Source organism: Peromyscus eremicus, chromosome 7 (assembly GCF_949786415.1).
Source record: "Peromyscus eremicus chromosome 7, PerEre_H2_v1, whole genome shotgun sequence".
Taxonomy (NCBI): domain Eukaryota; kingdom Metazoa; phylum Chordata; class Mammalia; order Rodentia; family Cricetidae; genus Peromyscus; species Peromyscus eremicus.
In genome coordinates this window covers 91,864,142-91,887,663 of record NC_081422.1, presented here as the reverse complement: position 1 = coordinate 91,887,663, position 23,522 = coordinate 91,864,142, and the positions used below count along the sequence as shown (strand labels likewise).

General features: G+C 44.8%; 1 protein-coding gene across 1 annotated transcript in view; it reads left to right on the top strand.

The window, feature by feature from the left end:
* Positions 1 to 23,522, top strand: part of Clstn2 (calsyntenin 2) — a 355,228-nt gene that overhangs the window by 148,551 nt on the left and 183,155 nt on the right. The window contains exon 4 of the mRNA XM_059269076.1: positions 7,767 to 7,784. Coding sequence (XP_059125059.1) covers positions 7,767 to 7,784 — 18 coding nt within the window. The remainder of the gene's footprint in view (positions 1 to 7,766; positions 7,785 to 23,522) is intronic.

Below are 23,522 nucleotides of genomic sequence, written 5' to 3'. Positions count from 1 at the left end.
TTAAAGTTATTGAAGAGGCAAAGCTAAGCAAGAGCCCATCCCTACCTACCCTGCTTGGGCATGAGTAGCCCTGAGAAGTCATCAAGGCCTCTGAGCACTAAGGATGATGCAAAGCCTGTACCTGTTTGAGGCTGGAAGTGCCTTTCTTGGACTACTGCAGGGAGAACAGAGGACAGGGAATCATCCCTTTGAGCAGCATCATTGGCTTCTTCTGGGATGGGGAAGCTCAAAGGAGCTGCTCCTCTTACTGAATTCTTCCCATAATGAAGTTCTGAAGGATTCCCATGGCTCACAGTTAAGCTAAGCTGGATCCTTTCTGTACTCTGCGGCATAGTCCTTTGTCCACGTGATGGTAGGTCTATGTTCTCTTCAGCACTTTCATATCCATGAGTTCTTTCATATCACACTCTTACTTACATATGACCCAGGAAGGACTGTTCCTAGTGGCCACTCTTAACTGACTGAGGATGGGGAAATACAAGTGGTTAACAATCAAGAGTCTGGTATTTTGGAAGGACATTTTCGATGTGCACTTTGTGTGTTTCTCCAAACCATTCTTTACAGGATTGAGCTGCAGTTTATCCACAAAAGCAAGCTGCCAGTTCTGCCTCACTGAGTGGTTCTAGCTCCTTTTCTTTCTCTTCTCTCTTTTTTTCTTAAATCATGCCCAAGTAAATCACCTGACCCAAATCCCTGTCTCAGGTGTAGCTGAAGGTTTTTTCTGTGTCCTGCCTGGTCTACAGCCACTCAGACCAAAGTAAACACACAGAGGCTTATATTAATTAAAACTGCTTGGCCATTAGCTCAGGCTGACTATTGACTAGCTCTTACACTTAAACTTAGCCCATTTCTGTTAATCTGTATGCCGCCACATATTCCGTGACTTTACCTGTGTGCCATTACATGCTGCTCCCTGGACGGTTGGCTGGCATCTCCTGACTCAGCCTTCCTGTTTCCAGAATTCTCTTTTTCTGTTTATCCTGCCTACACTTCCTGCCTGGCTACTGGCCAATCAGCCTTTTATTTATCAACCAATCAGAGCAACACATTCACAGCATACAGAACATCCCACAGTACCTCCCCCTTTTCTGTCTAAGGAAGGTTTTAACTTTGACATGGTAAAATTACAAATAACAGGCTCTGCTTTCAGGAAACCCACACCAACATCAAGTTCACGACATGAAGACTTCTGGAGGGAAATACAGATTTGTAGACTTGGAGTCAGAGAGAAAGGCCGATAAGGCTGCGACCATAACTCTGTGGTAGAGTATTTATCTAGTATCAAAGGCCCCAGTTTGCCCTCCCACAAAAAAAATAAATAAAAATATTTCATTTAATTTAAAAACCATGTAGCTCTAAAAATTCAGGTTCTGTACAAGGATCTGGGCTCCAGCTGTGTGTCTGGCCTCTTGACTTCTGTCCTAGCCTCTCAAGGTTGGACATCTATACATAGCTGTGCATATTGGACATTGTACAAGACACCTCCTCACCCTAACCCTCAGATTTAACATCTGTCACTGGCTCTGCTCACCAAGCAACATCATCAAGTATTGAGCTACATCTACCAAAGGAAAGATCCCCTTTCCTTGACACAAAATCACTGACTATTCTCTCAGACGTGGGGCTTCAGCTTGACATCTACACAGAGGGAACATTTGACATCATATAGAATGGCCATGGTACTCAGTCATGTGGGTTCTGCCCTGTGTCTTAACTAGTTTCCTCCCATAGCCCTAACAGTGTAGCCAAGTCACTGCTGTTTCTACCATGCCCCATATGATACTGTGTTTCTGTATTTGCTCTTGGTGAATGATGACCCCCTCCTTCAGTCTCCTTCCAAAGAGAGACACATTCTGTAGGCATCACTTCTCCACCAAGTCAGTAAGCATCCTAAGCAAATCTCACTGTGTTTCTTCCCTCCAATTGCTGGAATTCACCAATTTGTTATTTAATTGTCTGTTTACTCTTCAGGAGTACATTCAGTGTTTTCTACTAATATGCTCTGGGTCTGTAGACATGAATCAGCCCTATCCTTGCTCTGATGAAGAAGCAAAATAAACAGAATAGATGACAGCACAGTGACAAAGGGAAGTATATGGGAGCATACAGGGCCTTGAAAGCAGGGGCAGGGTCCCTCCCCTGGTGGAAGCACTGACATATTGTTTCCTGAGATGTCTTAACCCTGAGCCATAGGGGTGAGTGGGGGCTGTGGAGAGACCATCAGCAGAAGGTAGAGCAGAAGGTGCAGAGATGTGGCAAAAACACACAGGGATGCAGTGCTGTGTAATGTCACTGCAGGAGAAACCAGAGTCAGAGCAAAGTCATGGAGAAGGCTGGGGGCAAAGGATACAAAGCCCCTGTCCTAGAGGAAAAGCTCGTTAACAGTCTGAAGCCCAACTTTGCATGGAACAGGAAGATGTGCCATGTATTCAGTGAGGTTTATATACGCTAATGTTTTGCAGAGAGGAGAAATGCCATGTTCAAAATCTGTAGCCACATGGAGAACCTGTGTTTCTTTGTGCTTAGATGAACAGTTGTCTGTCACAAGTGGACAAGAAGTGTGGTCATGGACTTGGTCTTCTTATCATGGGTGCTGCAGAGTCAGTGAAGGCATTCAGATGCTGCGATCACCTCTGTTGACCTGCATGCCTTTCCCAGAGTACAAGCTGGATTTTCTGATCTAAACAGCTCCCAGGGGAACTTAATTGCCTCTTATGGTGAGAAAAATCTATAGAGAGGTCATTTCGCCCTTCCTCCACAGACAGGCACAAACAGGCAGGAGGAAAAACTAGCTCTGCACAGGTGAAAGACTTTCACTGTCCTTTCATTCCAGGCTTTAGCAGAACTTTAAACTTTTGGGAGTTCAGCTGAGCATGAAAAGATTGAGTTTGGGGGTCTTACTGAACTTCATTCAAAGTCAAGTTCATGTGCATTTAGGATGGTTGTCAAACTTCTCTAAAACCTTAATCTCCATCTCAACATAGTTCATGAGCCTTTCATTGCTGGGCTGCTAAGATGACTAAAGAAGCCCATACAGCCTGTAGGACCTGGTGGAAGACCTGATTCTGAATGGGACACAGATAAAGCTCAGGGGATGATTCCTTTTCAACTGGCTCTCCTTTGGGGTCTCTTTTTAATGTGTCTCTGCCTTGTTCACTGTAAGCACACAGACTCTATGCCTAGCAGATCAGCATCCTCCACCTCGGGCATCTCCCTAAAGGCTAATCTATTCCTACCCTTAGACTGTCTGAATTAGAACTCTGATTTGCTACTCATATGACTTTTCACAAGACACGTCCTGTCTCTGGGTCTCAGTATGTCAATCTTTAAGATGGATGAGTGGAACACATTACTCCTGAGACTTCTTTCAGATAGAACATATAGAGTCTATGGGTGTTTTTTTTTCTTTTTTTGTAGCTCCCCTGGTCTAGAAAGTAAAGTCCAAATATCTTAACCTACTGTCGTGTTCCCATGTGAGCTTTCCTGGGAACTCGGTACTGTGGACTGACTACAGTCTTGCTCTCATTACCCTCTGGGTCTTCTCTCTTGCTACCCAGTCTCCTACATTCATGTCCTGGAAGAGGAATGCCCATGTAGCCCCTTGGGACACCCCCGACCACCACACGAGATGTGTCATCCTCATTCACCACCAGTTCCGTCATAGCAATTAACGTGGTCAGAGAGGAGACAGACAATAGTATTTTTAATGAGTTATTTTGAAATTTTATTATGATGGATATTGCATTGAAGACAAATGATCCTTAGTATATAATCACAGTTACAGTGGGCGAGTTAATAAGTCCAGGCTGTAGGGCTAAAACACTGGCCTGAGAGATACTTGTAGTTCCACATTCAGCCTGCTGTTGAGACTGTCCTAAGCTGATTGGAAGAAAGCCTGAAAAAATGAAAAAATACGCATGGATTTTCTGTCTGGATGATATGCCGCTTCAATCAAGGACCTGCAGAGTCTTGTGGAAAGAGCGGCACAAGATGGCAGAGGAAGACTTTTGACTTTATCTTAGCTCTCCATTTAACCTTTGGTGTAGTGGCTGATTCTCAGCCCTTAGTTTTGTCATCTGCAAAGTGACAGTGCTCTTATTCCTGGGAAGATGTCCCTTCCTTAAGAAATGTAATTCTTATAAAAATGCCAAGTACAATGGCACATTCCTATAATCCCAGTACTTGGAAGGCAAAGACAGGGGCATCATGAGTTCAAGGCTAGCCTGGACTATATAGTGAGATCTTGTCTCAAAACTAGTAATAGTAATAAATAATAAGTGGACATCAAGAAAAACATGCCAATGTTACTGCAAAAGGAGAAATGTAATCATGAAGTCATTGCTTGTCATTTATTATAGAAAGAACTTCTGGAATGAGCAGAGACAGTCACCTGCTCAAACCACTAAAGAATAATTCATTCCTCAGATGTCGCCTGGACAAATGGAAGCAGCTGTGAGGTAGTAACATGCCAGAGCAGGAAGAGTGGCCTCATCGTCACTTCCTAGCTGAAAGTTCTGGTCTGTCTTCTTGTATTGCAACTCTTATGGTGACTGTCATGTTTACACAGTAAGCATGCAAGCAAGCCTGTTCTGCACAAGGGCTCGGGCTAGCCTTGGTAGGGGGGTGGCACAGAGGGAAGGAGAGGGCTTCTGCCCTGGAGGCCCCCGGAGCTACAGAGGGAGGCCCATGAACAAGAATCATGGTGTGATCTGCTAAGTGTCAGAATGAATGGGACATGGAGTGAATCGCCCTAGAGGAATCAGAACAGCTTTGCAGGTAAAAAGTATAAAACTGGGGTTCCCTGCCCCTCCAGCCTCTCAGCAGAATGACTCTTGGGAGACTTGAGAGATGACAGAGCTACCCACTGTGGGGAAAAAGGAGTTGGGAGCTGGCAGGTCAGGTGGGCCCTGGATTTTGGGCTGAGTGCCAATGGAAGTAGATGGGAAATCAACTAGTAAGCAAGTGTGCCATGCCAACACCCATGCCAACGATCTGAAAACTGACCTGGATGTGAATCTATGTAGCCAGAGCCTCAGGAATGTGTCATCATCGTTATCATTTGTGGCTTCCTTCCTTTTGGGCAAGCAGACTCAGAGCCTGAGTATCCAGGGCAGGAGCCAAATCCAGGGCATAGTTAGTAGAGCCACAGATAAGGTGTCTTCCAAGAGGATGAGTAGCTCCTGGCCTTGGGCTGTCAGCCCTTCTGTTGATGGTGGTCCTGGTTGGGGCCTCAGAGGTCAGATCTCTTCACTGGCTGAGTGGGAAAATACCACGGTAGGCTTCCCCCTGTCTTGATGACTATCTAAGCATCAGGCAAGCAACCCAGCTTGTTTCTGGCCACCTGTGAGCTCCCATTGACCTTAGAAAATAAAATAAAGGGACACAATCCCTTTATCATTTAATGATCATGGACAGTTAGGATGGCAAAAGTTGGAGAAATACAAGCTGCTTTCTATTCGTTACCACAGGACCTGGGTAGGGGAGGAGGTGCTAAGGAGTCTCTGAGGAGACAGAGACAGAGACCTGCTCGGAAGACATAGATGACTTGAAAAGACTTTTTTTTTTTCACTTGAGTCGCAGTGGCGCTGGGCACCCACTCACCCCCACTCTTGGCTCCTGCATGCCCTGGACCCTCCATGTGCTGTGGTCTGGAAGTCTCATCTGGACTGAATCAGCTGGTGTCCCTGAGATAGTTAAAGGCACCAGGACCAATCCAGAGCCTCAGATGCCACATTGCTCATCATTTTGCCATTGTTTGTGATAAGAAGGGAGAAGGAAATTTACTTCGAATGGTCTTGTCAGATGGCTACCGTTCTCACATTACCAATGTTAATTCAGTCACACGCATATGGGACCAGGAGCTTAAGAAATTCAGTGTTTCCAAGAAGAGGGGAGAAGGGGTGAACTGACAGAAAATTTGAGCAGGACTGTGTCTGTGTGGCTGAGGAGGGGTGGGCATCCCCATATGGCTTTACTTCTTTGAACTCTGCAGCTGTCAGAAATTCTCTCCTCATAGAACCAGGGTTCCAGACACTAGCTTCAAGTAGGCCCCAGGAAACTTCAGTGTAATCTTTGACAGTGCTGTGACTGGGTTTTGGAGTTGGGGAACTAAGTTGAGAGAGCCAATCACTGCTCTTTTTGATGATTGCTACATCTGTTGTTGATTGGCAGTTATTGTGGACTAAATGCTGGTAAATCAGGTTATTTATGAATGAACTGATGATTGATCATCGTTCTCACTGAACATCTTGGTTGGGCAACCAACATTGAATACCATGAAGCACTTGACACTTATCTCACATAATCCCTTTAATGGTATCAAAGAGTTTAGGTTTATCTCTTCAGTATCCAGAAGTGGGAACTAAGGTCACCAAGCAGGTATGTGACAGAAACAGGGTTGGAACTCAAGTGGAATGAACCAATTAGTCAGCATTGTCAAAACCCAAGCAGGGAGTAGTGAGAGGAAGGTCTGAGGGATTTCAAAGAGCCCTGAGAGCCATCTGAGGGGCTTACTCACTGTTTCTAGTTTTCCGGTTCAGCCAGTACCTGGCCTCCAGTGCCCATCCTCTGAGATGTGTCATGGCAGATTCTCCTACTGCTCAGCACACAGATCCTGCAGCGATGTCTGCCACTAATGGAAGTGGGGCTTGGAACTGACTCTCTGCCAAGCATACAGCACTCCAGCTTCCCCCACTACCACCCTACCCCTGTCAGGGCAGCACAGACTTGCCAAGGTTTTATTGTAAAGCAACTGCTGTTGGTGTATTAAAGCTGAGGCCCTGGATGGGGAGGTCTTCTGTATTTTTTTTTTTCACAGAACCATTTGTTGCTGCTCTGTATGTGAATTGTGCTGCAGAAAAATGACCACAGAAGGCTTTGATTGTCTGTCCTCAGTGTGCAGCAAGCTCAGGGTCTGCTGAGTGCCCCAGAGCCACCATGAGCTGGATAGCACAGCAAGCATGAACACAGGAAGGGAGAGGCTGCTGACCTCCTCACTCCCTATCTCCCGGGAGGATGAAAGCCCATAGAAAAAGTATGCAGTCACCTCCTCCCATGAGTAGCATTATTGCTGGTCCAGGAGGGCCACTGTCCCTGCTGGGGTTCAGCAAGCCATGCCTGGACACACAGTTGAGGAACTTGACATCTGCAAGTTTGAAATTGGAATTCCAGGCTTTTCATGGCCGCAGAAGCCCATAGGTGACTGTAGGTTGTTGGGGGTTTTCATTTCCCAGGGCTGCTGAGACAAACACCAACTCGGTGACTTAAGTAAGAGAAATATACTGTCTTGCTGTTCTGGTACCTGAAGTCCAAGTTCCAGGTTCATCACAATTGGCTCCGTCTGAGGACCGAGAGGGAAGGGCCTGGGAGCATGCAGGCTTTCCTTGGGTTATAGATGCCTTTTCCCCTGTCTTCACGTTGTCTTCTCTTTGAACATGGCTTTGGGATTTTGTTGTTATTGCTTTTGGTTGGTTGGTTGGTTGGTTGGTTGGTTGGTTGGTTCATTGGTTGGTTCGTTGGTTTGTTTATTGGTTGGTTTTTGTGAGACTGAGGTTTATGTATCTCAGGTTGCCTCAAATGTGCCATGACCTTGAGTTCCTGGTCCTCTTGCCTCTACTTCCCAGATGTTAGTATTACAAACATGTGCCACCATGCTAAATTGAACAAGTCTTTCTTTGTGTTCAAATTTACCATTTTCTTAAAGACACCCATTATACTAGATTAGGGGTGGGTATGATGTTCTCCTCTCTATTGGATGAACTGCAAAGTCTCTGTATCCAAGCAAGGTCATACTTATCAGTACTGAGGGATTAGGGTTTCAGACAGGATAATGCAACTCAGCCCTAGGACAAATAAGATCAAGCACCTTCACAACTGCAGTTCCGTGAGGAAAGGCAATGTTGTTGGGCGTCACAGCTCATGAAGGTACAAGTTTCATGATGGAGAGCATAGTAGCTGTTAGTCTGATTTCCTGAGCCTTGATTGAACCATGATTAAGGTGTCGTGGAGCCTAAAGTTCCACTAGTTGACATTTGATTGGCATTGTCATTTTTAGGATATCTCATAGTAGTAACTGAGCCTAGAGCTAGTTGAGGAGTTTGTTTATGAAACACGCTTAACTTTCTGCTTAGGATAACTTCTGCGTGGACTGATGCTATGGTTTGGACGAGCGTCCCTCAAAGACCAATGTTTCAACATATTAGTTCTCAGGGTGGCACTCTAGGAGCAATTGGGAATTTTGGCTGGGTTGGGGCGGACCCTTATGAGAGGTCTTTAGGCCACAGAAGTGTGTACTTGGGGGGGTATTATGGGACCCCAGCAGATGGCCCTTCTTTATTTCTATTTAGTTATTGTCTTCCTGGCCCTGAGGTGAGCAGTCTGCTGTACCATGCACCCACAGCTGTTACCATCTGGCAAAGGCCCAAAGCAATGAGTTCTTGTGATCTTGGACTAGAGCCTTCAGAATTGTGAGCTACTATTCCCTTTCCCTTATAAGTGAATTATCACCTTTAAGTTCTCCCTTCTGAGTCAATTATTTTATTATAGCAATGTGAAGCTAACCAATGTAGGTGGACACTAGCATGATGTGCATGCTATAGACACAGGAGATCTTTTGCCTAACCAGGACATGGGGCAGCCTGACTTCAAAGCCTGAGCTCTTGACTCTAGATTCTTGAAAATGTAGTTATTTGGACTTTTCCTCCAGAACTTTAAAATCAGCAAATCTGAGGTGGAGCCCCAGGGTCTGAATTTCAAGGGAACTTGTTGCTAATAAGTTCAGCCAGTGCTGAAAGTCATTGACTACTGGCTCTGGAGAAGGGACCACCCTAGCTTGCCTCCCACTTCTCTGTGCATTCTCTTATTTGAAAAGCTATGTCCTAGGACCCATGTGTCTCCACTCAGTAAGTGGTACTTTCTCAGAATTGCCAGGTACTCACTCACAGGAATCTTATTTGTAGGGACCCCATGTTGGATAACTCTGTGAAGGCCAAGTGATGTTGGTGCTTTGGTCTGAGCATTGGTCTCCAAGGGGCTTTTGCTGAGTGACACCAGGAGCACGCATCACGGGGAACTGAAAGGGACATGTGAGCCATTCTTCCTTGGGAGCCACAAAGAACTCTCTGTATAGATGTGGGCTCCTCCCTGACCCACTGTCAGCCAGCTTGTTGCTTCCTTAATCTACTGTGCACTGAGCTTGTCTGCTCCTCCAGACCGTAGGGTGGGATGTGTGTGCTGCTCTCTAATGAGGGAAGTAGCAGAGATGAAGGCTCTGGCCAGCAGGCACAGCCCACATACGCTGCTCTTTTAGGAGAAAATGAGAATGTGTTGTATGACACAGTATCTTATCTCAGCAGAGCAGCAACCCCCAACACACCCATGCCCTCATCAGTGGGTGTGGCCGACAGCCACACCATCTGCTCCCTTGCTTTTGAAGTGGAGAGTCCAGGGTTCAGCATGCACTTTGGATCTCATTTGTATCATAAGGGGTGGGCTGATGAATCTCAGAGATGCTTCTCGTTTGAACTGCTGATGCTTTTCTGAAATTACAAGAGGCACACGTGCATGTATGCAAACACACACACACATACATACATACACACACATAAACTACTCACATACACACACATACATACACATACATAATCACATACACATACATATAAACACATACATGTATATACACACATTCACACACATACATACACACATGCACACATATCACACATACACACACATATACTACACATATTCATACACACCACACATACACATATGCATACACACACATACAATCACACACATATACACATACATACATATACACATAACACATACACACACAACACGTATATACATACACACATGCACCCACACACACACCACATGTACATACCTCACACATACACACACACCCATACATACACTCACACACTCAAACAACACACATACAGATATATAACCACATGCACCTACATCACACACATACAACTCGCCCCCCCCCCCCCCCACATACACACACACTTAACCTCTTTCTCCAAGGAAAGGATAGTAAGAAAGCCAGAAGAGACCCACTGGAATTACAGTGAGATTTGTGAAGATTAATTACAGGGATTTAATTTGCTAATCAATTGTTCTTAGAAATTTAAATCGAGAGGGGACGGACCATCTCAGGAAATCCTAAATCCGATTTCACCTGAGAAACTTGAAATCAGCTTCCGGCTCATAAAGGACGTATTGAGTGAGACCCCCGAGGCTGGAACCCTGGGATCTCAGCATCCTATCAGCCGCTGAGCCCTCTCCGAGCCCATCGGGCCTTAGAGCAGAGGCTTAGAAGTTACAGTCCTTAGCTGAACCATCTGCCCTGTGGCTCCCCGGGATGCACATGGGCTGCAAGCCCCACCCATATATTCAGACCCTGTGAAAACAACGCACACGGCAGGTTAGCAAACGGGGCTCCAGTTTCCTTGTGTGGAGAACTTTGACTGGGCCCCAGCATCAAGGCTGCGTTGTGCAGAAGAAGCCCAGCTTTGGAGATTCAGACTCCACCGCCGTGTATTAAGTCATGATTTGGGCAAAGCACAAACATCCTTCTGAACCCTGGCTTCCTATCCTGGTGATGGGACTGGATAGACGCAGCATTTCTGTCAGAATCAGGAGCTCCTTGTGGAGTGAGTGCCATGAACCAGGGGGCAGTGTAGGGACCAATCCTGCTCCTCCGATAACCCTCTGTCCTTTGTTCCTGTTAACCTGGCTCTTGCTCAGCAGATGTCCTGACACATGCGTTTTGTCTCGGCCTAGGCTAGTTTGTGAAGTGTGGCTTTCTTTCAGTTTTAACATATATCTTACATGTATTTGCCTTCCCTTGGATACAAAACCTGGTGGGAATGTATGCTGGCCAGGCTTGCAAAGGAGGGCCAGGGAACCTCTTTTAAGAGAGTTGGAAAAAACAAAAACAAAACAAACAACAAACAAAAAAAAATCACCTCTCAGTAAAGAATAACTCCATGTTTGGTGAATTTGGTTAGAAATATGTGAATTTTTATAAATACAGAAGTAGCCGTGTGATTAACAGCTCTGTGAAGAAGATAACATTATGGACACTCTCGTTTCCCATTGATGTTTAAACAACTTTATTTTAAAAAAAATAACAAAGTAAGCTTAGAGTTACAGGATTTTTTTCAAGTGACAGTACATAGAATTTTCATAAACCCTATTTCATTTACCCTGTTATGTCTACCTAATACCACTAGGAAATATTTGATATAATCAGTGAGTCAGTATTGTTTATATGTTATTATTAATTAATGTTAGCGCTCACTCAGATTTCCTTAATTGCCAGTTAATGTCTTTCTTTTGATTCTGAACCACATCCAGGACCTTACATTCCAGACAGTCCCCACGTCTCAGGCTCCTCTTGGCTGTGACAGTTGGTGAGAGTTCCTTTGATTTTGATGACTGAGAATTCTGAAGTCCTAGTGAGGTGTCTTGAGGAACTGGAGAATGGCTCTCAATTGTCATTTGCCTCAGAGCTTTCTCATGATTAAAACCGAATTATGGTGTGGGGGGGGGACCCTTAAAGATGGCGCCCTCTTCCCCTCATCCTCTCAGGGAACCTGTCTGTTGATCACTGTGGATGTGGTTGACCTTGATGCCCAGCAGGAGTCGTGTCTGTCGGGTTTCTCCACGGCCTTTTCCATATTGTATTTTATGTCCTTTCTGTTCTCCTGTATTACCTGATGACAGAAAGGCCACTTTCACTTTGGAGAAACATCGGCAGTCTCGGCCATCCATTGTCCTCCTCCTCTCTTGTTCTGTCATGATTTTCAGCACCATGGGACACCCTTCCTCCAGAAGTCCCTTGGGGATATGTGTAGCTTCTCTATCCTGGGTTCCAGCTGGGCACCTTCGACCATGCTGCCTGCCTCACAGAGGGTGTATCATGCAAAATAACTTCTTATAGTGTCGCATGAGCAGGCCCATAAATCAGCCTGGAAAATCTCTGCCCTGCCTGTAAAGGGAAGGGGACTTGCAGGCACTTTCTCCTCAAGCTGAAGGTAAACAGGGCGTAAATCTCACTGAAGGAGAGTCTCATCCAGCCATGTGAAAACACCCTAGCAGTTTGGAGGACAGTGTCTCCTTCTGCTCCGATTGCCAGTCTTCTCCGGCACAGAACCAGGTGCATCCTGTTCAATTGTCCTGGAATAAAGGAGTCAATTGTCACAGCATCCTCCTTCTCCCCACCTTCATTAGGTTTTTGACAAAGAAGCAAGTGAGTAACACACAGAAATTAGATGTTTTTACTACAGTGGGTTTCCTGGCCACCTGCAGCCGACACACAATCTGAAAATCCACTATCTGTAATGAATATATATGTTTTGCAAAAGAAGTCGTTCTCCAGAGTGAGTCTAAGAACAGGTGGCTAATGATGCCACTTGAAAGGGAGCCTGCTGGAGAAGGGTGGTGTGTGGGCTGGGTACCCTGGGCTAGACAGCCTGCAGATGCCGCTTCATTTGTTACCTGAAAGACCAGCAAGATGCTTCAATCATGCTTTGTCATCCGTTTGTCTTCCTGGCCCAGGTAACATTCCTCTGTGAAATGGTACATTCTTAGCAGAGCACTTGGCACTCAGTAGTTGCTATCTTCTAAAGTAGAATTTTTCAATCTCAACATGACTGATATTGTGGACTGGATGATTATCTGTTATTGGCAGCCCTGGACAGGACAGCACTCCTGGCCCTTACCCACTACACAACAGCAGCACAGCTCCCCCTCAACTTGTGATGCTCCAAAATGTCTTCAGACTTTGCCAACTTCTCCTTGGGGGACAAAACTCACTTCAGTTGAGAACTGCTGTTCTAAATGGATGAGCCCCATTCTAGGTCCTGAACAACAAAACCTATCTGGACATCTTTCATTTGCTTTTCTTTCTGCCTGAGGACTGGGAGGTAGAGACTCTTCCTCCTTGTGGGGAATAGAGGAGTTATTAGTTATCCACTCCTAGAGGTACAGGAAAACACTTGGAATGCTGTCCCCACCATACTCTTCTTCCAGCAGTCTATTGCTGTGTAACAAGTACCCTATACCTAGTGAGGCATGGCAGAGTCAGTGGGTGTTACAAGGGGCACAAAGGGCACAATTGTCCCCATTCTAATTGTTTTGTTTGTTTGTTTGTTTGGTTGGTTGGTTGGTTGGTTGGTTGGTTGGTTGGTTTTTTGGTTGGTTGATTGGTTGGTTGGTTGGTTGGTTGGTTGATTGGTTGGTTGGTTTTTGTTGTTGTTTGTTTATCAACTTGACACAAACTTAGAGTAATATAGGAAGAGAGAACCTCAACTGAGAAAATGCTTCCATCACACTGGCCTGTAGGCAAGTCTGTGGGACAGCTCTTCATTAGTGATGCAGGAGGGTCCAGTCTAATGTGGGTGGTACGACCCCTGGGCAGGTGGTTTTTTAGGTTGTATAAGAAATCAAATTCAGCAAGCTATGGGGATCAAACAGTAAGCAGCTTTCCTCCATGGTCTCTGGAGGTTCCTGCCTCCAGGTTCCTGCATGGAGTTCCTGTCCTGACTTTCCTTCATGACTGACTGTAATCGAAAGTAAAAACTTTCTTCCTCTAGTGACTTTTGGACACGGTGTTTATCACAGCAGCAGAAAGCAAACTAGGCCAGGGTTTCTTACCAGCAACATGCAAAGGTTAAAGATACTGGCCCTGGGACCTGGAATCTCCCAAAGCTGCTGTGAGCCTGGCAGTTGTGCTGGAACTGGGGTCCAAATATGTACTCACGAGCGAAGTGGTCTGCGATTCCATGCAACACTGCAGCCTGTGGCTCGGAGCTCCAAAGGTATCACAAGAGACTCACATGGAAACTCTGTCTCCTATGACGAGGCCTTGTGAGCCATGTGGTATTGCTTTGACGACGGTCACCAGCCCTTGAGATGGCAGGAAGGTAAAAGTCACCTTTTTCAAAGAGGGCGCAGGGCAGGATTCAGCGCTGTGACATCGTTGACAATTGCATCTATGATACTATCTTTCTGCAGTGTGCGTGCCCATCCTCATACCACTGGCCTCCTGCCCTTCTCCCTCAGCCCCTTTGATCCTGCTGTCTTTTCTCAGACTGTCTGTTTGGCTTCATTCTCCACAGAGGCTTCTCCAGAGTGCCTGGAGAGACTGAGATGCAAATTACCTCCAACCTTGCCAGGAGATGCTGCTGCTGCTGCTGCTGCTGTTTTATTTGGCATGTTCCCTTGTGAGATCCTCAGTAGCACTGAGAACCTTTTGGATTTGCTAATCTAGAGACTCTGAGAATAGTTTAGTCTGCTTTACCCTAAGAAAGATCCTCTCAAGGCAAAGCCACAGCATTGGCTATTATGAGGTTGGCTCAACAGTGGATTATGGTGACAATATGCCTGAAACACAATTGCATTTATATCTTTACTCCTAAAAGGCCATTTTAAAGAGTCTGCTTTTATCTTTCAAGATCTGCCAATGTATTACACACACACTGAGTGCTAAATAAGTGTTTACTGGGTACATATTTTTGATCCTGGTAACTGGGCCTTTCATGATGCACAATATTAGCTAGTGGAGGCTTATTTCATTTTAGACTAAATATAATTCAAATATGAATCCTGACTCACCACTCATATTCATCCAAGTATTTATTAATCCGAGTACATGTGTATGACTACTCTGTGAACTTGAACACATCTCTAGGCTATAGACCTAGTTGAAACTTCGGCTGTGGTGCCTACCCAGTCCAGAGATGCTGAGAGCCTTTGTTGCATGCACAGCATATTCCCTTGGATTCCTGATCTATCAGTCTGCTAAACAGTCACTATGCACTAAAACCTATGCCAAGTGCTAGGCATGAGTTGCGGCGTGATCATCAAAGGGAAGCCTGGACCTCATAACTCAGAGCCTCGTCTTCCTCGGCTTCTTTACTGTAGCTGTTTCACTCGATTGAGGTAGTTTCTTCCCTCTCCAGCTTCCTTTCTCCCTCTTCTTTGCCTGGATTTCTACTGCAGCTCAATAGCAAAACGAGCCCAGAGGTCATTGATCGGTTACACTAAGAACACAGGTCTGTTAGCTTTTGAAGTTTGGAGGTTTGGGCTGAGGTCAAGTCTGTGTCTAATCTAGACACACCTCTTTGCTATTAGATACAGAGCTTTCCAAGACATGATGTCTTCACAGTGACATGAGAAGGTGAAGGCCAAATACACAAGCTCATACTAAACCTCTGCTAGCATCATGTCTACTCACATAGCGATGGCCCAAGCAAGTTCTCTTCCCAGTCCAAAGTCAAGTTGCATTCCAAGAGATTTCTGGAGGAGCTGAGGAAGAGTGCATGAATATTTCCTCACCGGTAATCTCAGCTACTACACTCAGTATTTTTTCTACAAGTGTCTCTGGGTCTTTGGTATGATGTTCACCCTACTGGAATAGCAGCATCCTTTTGTTTGTCAAACAACCCTGCTCTCTGGCTCATTCATCTTTTGTGATTCCAGCCGGTGACCACCTCCTCTGGGAGATCTTCTCTGCTAACACACTTAGCAGTGAAGTGTTCCTTGCCTTTCCTCTCAGGTTGCACACGTGGACCCCATGGGACTTAACAAAGCCAGTCATCTGTTTTTACCTGCCCAATCATTTCATGAATATTTAGCTGTATTTTAACTGTTATTTCTGCAGCATATAGCACAGAGCTCAGAGAAATAGAAGAGCAAACACATGCTGTATTTGTGGTGCTAGTTGAGGGGTTGGGCCCTTCCACACTGGCATCTCTAGGGAACTTTGCCATTTCCAAGTAGGCAGGCTATTTGGAATGAACCATATGAGCCGTCTGGGTGCATCTGACTGTGCCCAACAAATGCCATCTGCTTTGGGGGCACGTCAAGACTGAGAAATCAGTGCAGACCATGTGGCAGGCTCTGTTCTGGATGGCATCAGCTTCTCATTTGCCTTTTTGCCTTTTGTTTTCCCTGTTTGTCTTGCATAAGGGGAAGATTTGCTTGGTTACCAGTTTACTCCCCACAAGTAATTTGGGGATCCATGAAAAGGAAGCAACTGCAACCGGTGGATACAGGTTCTTTTACAGCCTTTGTGCCTGGTCGCCCTGTGTGGATTTGTGGTTGCAGGCCATGGAGCACCAGGCTGTGCATCTGTTCAAAGATGTAGCATGTGTGGCTGCCACTCAACCCTCTTCAGAGTTTTCCAGAGACGAAAGTGAGAATAAGAGGGACAGATTTGACACTTTCAACCTACTCCAGACTTCAATTTCTTCAAAGTGGGCTTGGGAATGGGAATGTATATGTTTACAGGGTGGTACCGTAAAATCGCAGCTGTTCCTCACTTAGAGAAACCCAAGAGCTTTCAGTATGAACCGGCATTCTGAAGGTAACTCAGTTATCTATGTTTACTGGTTCAGTATGGTGCTCTTAGATACAGTAGCCCGTCATCTCTGCTTACTGAAACCACACATGGCTTCCTAGGCCAGCCTTCATCCAAAGAAGAGCATGAGAGATTCAGAAGTCTTTTCCAAAGCAATACCCAGAATATGAGCGATGGCAGATGTGGCTGAGCCCCAAGCCTGCTATCTCCTCTTATGCCATCTCTAATCCCCCAAGCACGCCAACATTAGGATGACTCTCAGCAGTTCCCAGGCAGCTATTCCATGCCAGGTGAAATGGCTGCAAAATTATAAAGATTGACTATCATACCATTTACTCAAATTGAGAATTTTAAATTAGCCAAGTTCATGCAGTCATCCCACATAAAATGGCCCAAACTAATTATTTGGGCATCATTTCATTTAAGGAAAGGCTACAGAGAGCTACAGTAAAAACATAAGGTTTCTGAGATGACACTGTGAGTAAAGGCGCTTGCTGCCAAGCCGGAGGACCTGACCTCAATCCCTCTATTACACACTGAAGGAGAGAACCAACTCCTATAAGTTGTCCTATGACCTCTACACATGTTCATTGACATGCAACCTCCCCCATACACATAATTAGTAAATAAAATGTAATATTAAATAAAAAGAGAATATGGGACTATTTCACATATCTCAGTGTAATTAGATATAGCATACATTGGTTACCCCAATGTTTTTAGTGTCTCAATGACCTGCAGTCCAGTTTCTACTCCCTGACATCCCTCCATGTACCTACCCTCCTATCCTATTTTTGGTGGCCCAGGGTCCTAGCTTTGCTCATTTAGATCTTTGGGGCTGTGTGTCTTACTGGCATAAATGACAAGAACAGAGGCGTCGAGTCGTGGGATCGAATTGAGATAACTAAGTAAGCGAGTTCACAATACACAAGAACTCTGAACAGTGACATCATCAGTCCTTCTTTATCCCAGACTAGACCCGAAAGCTCCCTTTGAGTATCTTTGCACTTCCAGCTTCTCAGCCAGGCTTTATCTCCGAGTCTCTCATGAGATTTGTCTATAAAGAGTGAAATGATAATGACTTTGAACTTGGTTGTGACGATTAGGGGGTTGGATCAGGACTGAAATGCACACAGCATTGGAGGATGTTCCAAGCTAATATTAACCAGGAGTGGTTAACACTGGGACTCTGCACATGAACTTACACACCTAACCTCAAGGTGTGAACTTCCCTCAACTAGTACCTGAGCCCACCAAGTTTCCTTTTCTTCCAATAAGCAGATAGTGAATCCTAGAAGAATAATATCTTTCCAACTTTCATTCTTCACAACTTTTCTCTCCCAGGAGGGATTTCACAGCTCAACTGATTTTTTTCTTTTTCAGAGTAGAAGCTTAGATTCTTTTTCTCCTGAGAATCACACGTATTTCTAAAACGATTGTTTTTCTTGATGGTTCTTTCACAAAATACCAGTGACTGAAACCCTGAGTAATATCTCCTACTGGCTCACCATCAATAACAACAGAATGCACTTAGCTCTTGAACTTTTAATTCTTAAACAAGAGAGATTAAATCATTTCTAATAACATGGACACTAAGAGAGTCGAAGTCCCTGAGCAGGTTTTTCGGGGCTGCTGAAACTTGAGGCCACTGTGGTTTTGTGTCATTGTCACTTAGAAAGCAATGCTTCAAAGCACACCATCCTGGGGTGATCCAGTCATTTTCCTGGAAGCCTGGACCAGAGAAACAGTGATGGCGAGCCACCTGCTATGGACGTATTAACTCCCTGTGATTCTGCTGGGTTTTGAGAAGCAAGCATCTGAGCCATCATTAAAACATAGCCTACAACATTTCCTCTCTGTTCAGCATGGCTGGAGCTCTGTGTAGCAGAGGCCTCGGAGGATCATTTCCCCTCTGGAGGCAACAGAGTGAACAATCATAGCAAAAACACTCCCTTGATCTCCAGGTAATGCATTCATTCATGGCACTCTCAAGAGTTGTTGCTAATGGGCTGCCTTCCCATCCTATCTCTCACATGAAGTTTCATCAAGTATAAGTAGATGTACTCTACATGTAAAATACAGTCTTCTGAGTTTCCATTCAGCTAAAATAAAACACAGAGATGAACCTCTAAAATGTGTATATGTGGAACCTCTTCTGTGTTCTTAACCAACAAGGAGAAGTGTATTTTGACCCAAGAGCCAAGTCCAAGCAATTGATTCTATCAACCTAGAAAGCTAAGAATTTCTGAAACTTCTTTGTTGTGAAGATGAACTGATGAATTAGCATTACCTGTCAATTTGAACTAAAGAAAGAGTGACGGTCCCAATGCCATGTCTCCTATGCTTGTGAAACTGACCAACTCTGGTCAACTTACAGACTTCTAACTCTTGGAAATATTCTTCTCCCACTCTCAAAATGGCTGTGTCTTCAAGATAGAGGTGCAACTCTACTATTTTGACTTGAAACACTTTCTTAGACAAAAACCAAGTGGTTTGGTCTAGTCCTGGGAGGGTAGATGAGCTGAATGCCATGGTTTCATTTCTTTATGTTCTAGGGTTCCACCCTAGATTTCTAAACGTCCTAAAGGGGCTTTCTCTTTGCGCTAATCCAGGATCAGTTAGCAAAGATTTCCCTCAGTTGCCTTGCATTCGCCTTCCTTTATCTTTGCCCAGGGCAGGGTATTGTGACCTCCCCTACACCAGCACCAGGCTGCCCTTCAGAATGGTTCTGGCAGGCATCTCCACATGAGATTGGTTCGTGTTTTTCTTCTTCACTCAAGGGATTGGCATAAATTTTTTCTTAGAGTTGAACCATTTTCCTCTTCTTCCAGGAAGATAGGATGCAGTGATAGGTAGGAACATGGCTTCACACAGGGAAACCTTTCTATTATATTCTAACTTATGCCACATCTATAACATAAGCATCTGCTCAATGTGAGGCCAGCTTTGCTGTTTTCCTGACCTGTGCTGGGAGAGTTCCTTCCACAAACACTCCACTCACGTGCACATTCAGCTTTTCTCCCCAAAGCTCAACCACGAATACCTAGATCTGAAACCTGTGACTCGTCTTGGAAGTGGTGGCACAGACATGTGAACTTACAGGTGTGTGCATCGAATTGTAAGGGGACAGTGCCCAGACCAGGTGCCTCAAGCACCAGCCTACCCTTTGTTGCTTCTCCACCTTAGGTCCTGCACTCGTTTCCTCCTCTAACAAGGATCTGAAAAATGCAGAGTTGGGGGTAGTGAGCATACACCTGTTTTCCTCTCAGTTTGTCTTCACAATTGCCTTCTAAACAGAAGACAAGCATTCTCTAGCATCCTGGCATTTCTCTCCTAGACCTTCTCTGACATTCCCTGTGTCTCATCTCATTTCTATCTCGCATAAACTAAAGGGATCACTCCGATGACAGGTTCTCAAACTTTGTCTGAAGTACAGAAAGCAGAGTCTGGAGTCAGACAAAGTCGAAGAGCTAATGACCTCTTTTTAATATACAAGGTGCCCTACAGTCCCCAAGAAAACTAAGCTATCTGTGACAGCAAATGTGAGTCTTTTTTCCCTGGTGGCAGGTGAGGGCGGAGGTGGGCAGGAGGAAAGATAATAACTTTGAAAGGCTGAGAAGCCCATTCCAGAGAGCCAAGTCTCTAACAATGCCAAGAACAGTGCCTGCCAGAAACCCACACTAATCTCTGAAGATAATGACAGCTACATGATTGTCACTGAGGCAAAACACCCACCCAGAGAACACAGATACACCCTCTCGGTCCTCACCAGACATCTTAGACCTGGAATGTGACTTGCTTTACTTATAGGTGGAGTCCAAGAGCTGGGGAAGTACTCTCAGGATGCTCAGGAACAGAGGCCAGGAAGCAGGGCAGGATGGAGGCACGGGGGGGGGGGGGGGGGGGGGGGGGGGGGTTACAGGGGAAGAGAACAAAGGGGCCAAGTAGGAAGGAGTAATTAAACATGGCGGGAGGAGTGGGTCCAAAGCAAATTCTCAAATTCTCTGTCTGTCTGCCTGCCTGCCTGCCTCCCTTTTTCCCTCCCTCGCACCCCTCCCTCCCTCTCTGTCTGTGTGTCTGTCTGTGTGTCTGTGTGTCTGTCTGTGTGTCTGTCTCTCTCTCTCTCTCTCTCTCTCTCTCTCTCTCTCTCTCTCGTGTGTGTGTGTGTGTGTGTGTGTGTGTGTGTGTGTGTGTGTGTGTGTGTGTATGAGAAAGAGAATGTATGTGTGAGAGAAAACATGAGGAAAGATGCACATATGTCACAACTGGATTTAACTTTTTAACGAGACAACCACTAGGATTGGCAACACCATTCAGAAGAGAATGTGGGTGTGGTGATTTTATACAGTCTGAAATAAAAGGGCTGCTGAGAAGAGACAGCTAAGGTAGATACAAAGCTGGGTGATTGTCCAAGGTGATAAAACTGTAACTTTAAGATTCTTTTCCAATAACATCTCTGTGTCAGACTACAAGCTTGCCATTAACTTTAACAGAGTAGAAAATACCTAGGCTCTAATCAATAGTAAATAATAAATCAGAGTCAGGTCCCCTTAAGGAGGGGTAAGCCAAGGATTTGTTAAGGCCGGCATAGTGAATACTTTAAACACTGTGGGCGTGGGGTCTCTAGCATAACTAGTGTTCGGCCAGTGTAGCACAAGCACGACACTAGACAACGTTAAAGTGTGTCTGTGTTTAAATAACACTTTATTCATAAAATTCAAGTGATTGTCTAGATTTGACCTCAAGTCTATAGAGTCCTGATGTATCATGAATTTTGAGGGTCATCAAATCATCTTTGATGTTTTTTTTATAAAGGACATATAGAAGCAAACAACAAATGAAAGATGCTGGGGCATGAACTCAGACATTGTTTTCTAGAAGCTAGAAGCAAGAAAAAAAACCCTGAATTTCCAATCTTGGTGATTAGCCATTGGAGATGGGGCAAGTAGAGAGTTGGAAGAGGGGCGCCATCTTTCCTAAGTGCATCTGTGTGGTATGCCTGGGCAGGACAGTGAGGCTCACTGGATTCTAACTTGCTGAGTGAGCTGAGAGGACTGAGCTAATCTTACTCCACCTTAGTTCTCCTGCTCTGGGAATAATAAGGAGAATATCTCAGCCTGCAGGAGGGGTGCTGTGACGTTGAAGGAGATGATTCATTTGCCAGCTCTATCCAATTATAGCTTTCAACTACAAAATAACCCTTACTACTTTTAATCAATCAAAGCCAAACTGAGGTCCTAGGGTTCCAGATGAACCCATATCATTGGTTGGAAAAGGCCTGTGATGAGACCAAGTGGCATGCTGGGTAGTGTTTCCAGGCTGAGGTCTGTGGTCCTTGAGGCTTTGTTCTAAAACACTTCAGTCTTTTCCTCCTTATTCGGGTGGATTTAGTCTCCTGGAGTTCCTATTAAGAATCTCCTCACCCTTACCCTAGTAGCAATTAATAAATAAGGAGAGTTCTGGGGACAATTGTCTTGTAAACTAGGACACAGCTAGTGTACTTAGAGGAAGCTGCTGGAGTGAGCAACCACATCTGCATCTCAACAATGGATGTGCTAATTAACAAGGATTCCTACCTATCCATTAAAATGCTTAGATTCTGTAGGAAGCATTGCAACTCTATTCACTGGTGCCCAGGTCAGCATTGTCCTATGTTCACTCAGAGCAACTGTTCAGATGCTATCTGTTACTGGACTTTTCTCTTAATTGGGACGAGTTATCTCCTTCAGAGCAAGGAAATCCATCTCTCTAACCAACTCCTAGCATCATCAGCCAGACGCTATGGTTCCAAGAAGCACTGTCTGCCTTTCTCCATTTGCACCAGAGGCAGGGAGAGATCACTATAACCTGGAATATCCCCACCTCTTTCCACACCAACAGCTCTAAAGCTTACTCAGCCCAATAAGATAGCAATACTCAATGCTAATATTCACTCTAGGCCAATTATGTATCTCTATTTTGTTTCCAGACACAATACCCAGAGAAGAATGATGCAAACACTATGGGCTGCTCTCTGTCTCTGCCCAGATTCAGTCAGGAACCATGGCTTTGTGATCCTGAACAATAAACAGTATCACCATGCTAAAGGCACCTCAGCCTGTCAGATTCTGAACAAGAGTGAAATTAGTGTAGACCTGTGGGAAGCATGGATCCTGGGAAGCTGGCTTCCCATTCATGTGCCAAATACTATATGCACTCAGGAACATGCTGGCTTACTTTGCAATGGCTCCCAGTGTTTGGAAACTACTTGGGCACATGGCTTTGTTCTTCCAAAGAGGGAAGGGATGGAGGAGGTATTGATACAAAACCACAATTGTCACATCCAAGGGAATAAGGGAAAATTTATTCTGGAGCTAAATATGAGTGACGGTGGCCTATGAACACAGAATTAGGTTACCCTAAATTCTATGTTTCAATGTGGTAACAGTTTGATAAGGTATTTTTTTAACAGAACAAAGAAACTTATAAATTAAGGTACTTTTTAGACACATTAGTAGAAGCATTAAGTAGGCAGAGCAGTAGAGAAACTCAGCTATAGGCCTCAGTTGTTACCTGATGACATTTTTAGCCTTTTGTTTGGTGAAAACCAGGGTTTTGTTAAGTTAATATATACCAAAAGGTTTTTATATGTTGTTCATAGAATGTTAGGTCCTTCACAGAGATGGACAAGTCATGACGATTCATGGGGCTAAAGATAGCCCAAGTTAAACTGTAATTGCTGCATCACAACCTCTCCACAGTTCTGATCAGTACTCAGCCCTGTAGAAGGCTCAGATGAAGGTGCAATTTTTTTTTCTGGGAATTCTTGTTCACAGAGGTCAGGCCAGGCTGACCTGTCTAAGGCCTCCAGAACTTCTTATCTTGTCAGCATCTGTCTCAATGTGATCCTGTCATCCCCTGTTACACGGCTCAGGAACCACACTGCTGAGAATGGGCCTTCTGTTTATGTATGTAGCATTGGAAGACTCTATATCTTTTGTAGTTAAAGATGTTCTAGACACTTCTTTTTTAAGTTTTAACATAAGGAATTTCACATAATCAAAAGAACCTGATAAGTAAGTTGTTTGGACTAGGAAGAATAATTCTATCCCACCACATCCAAATTCTCAGAATCCATGAATATATTCAGCTGGTATTTGTT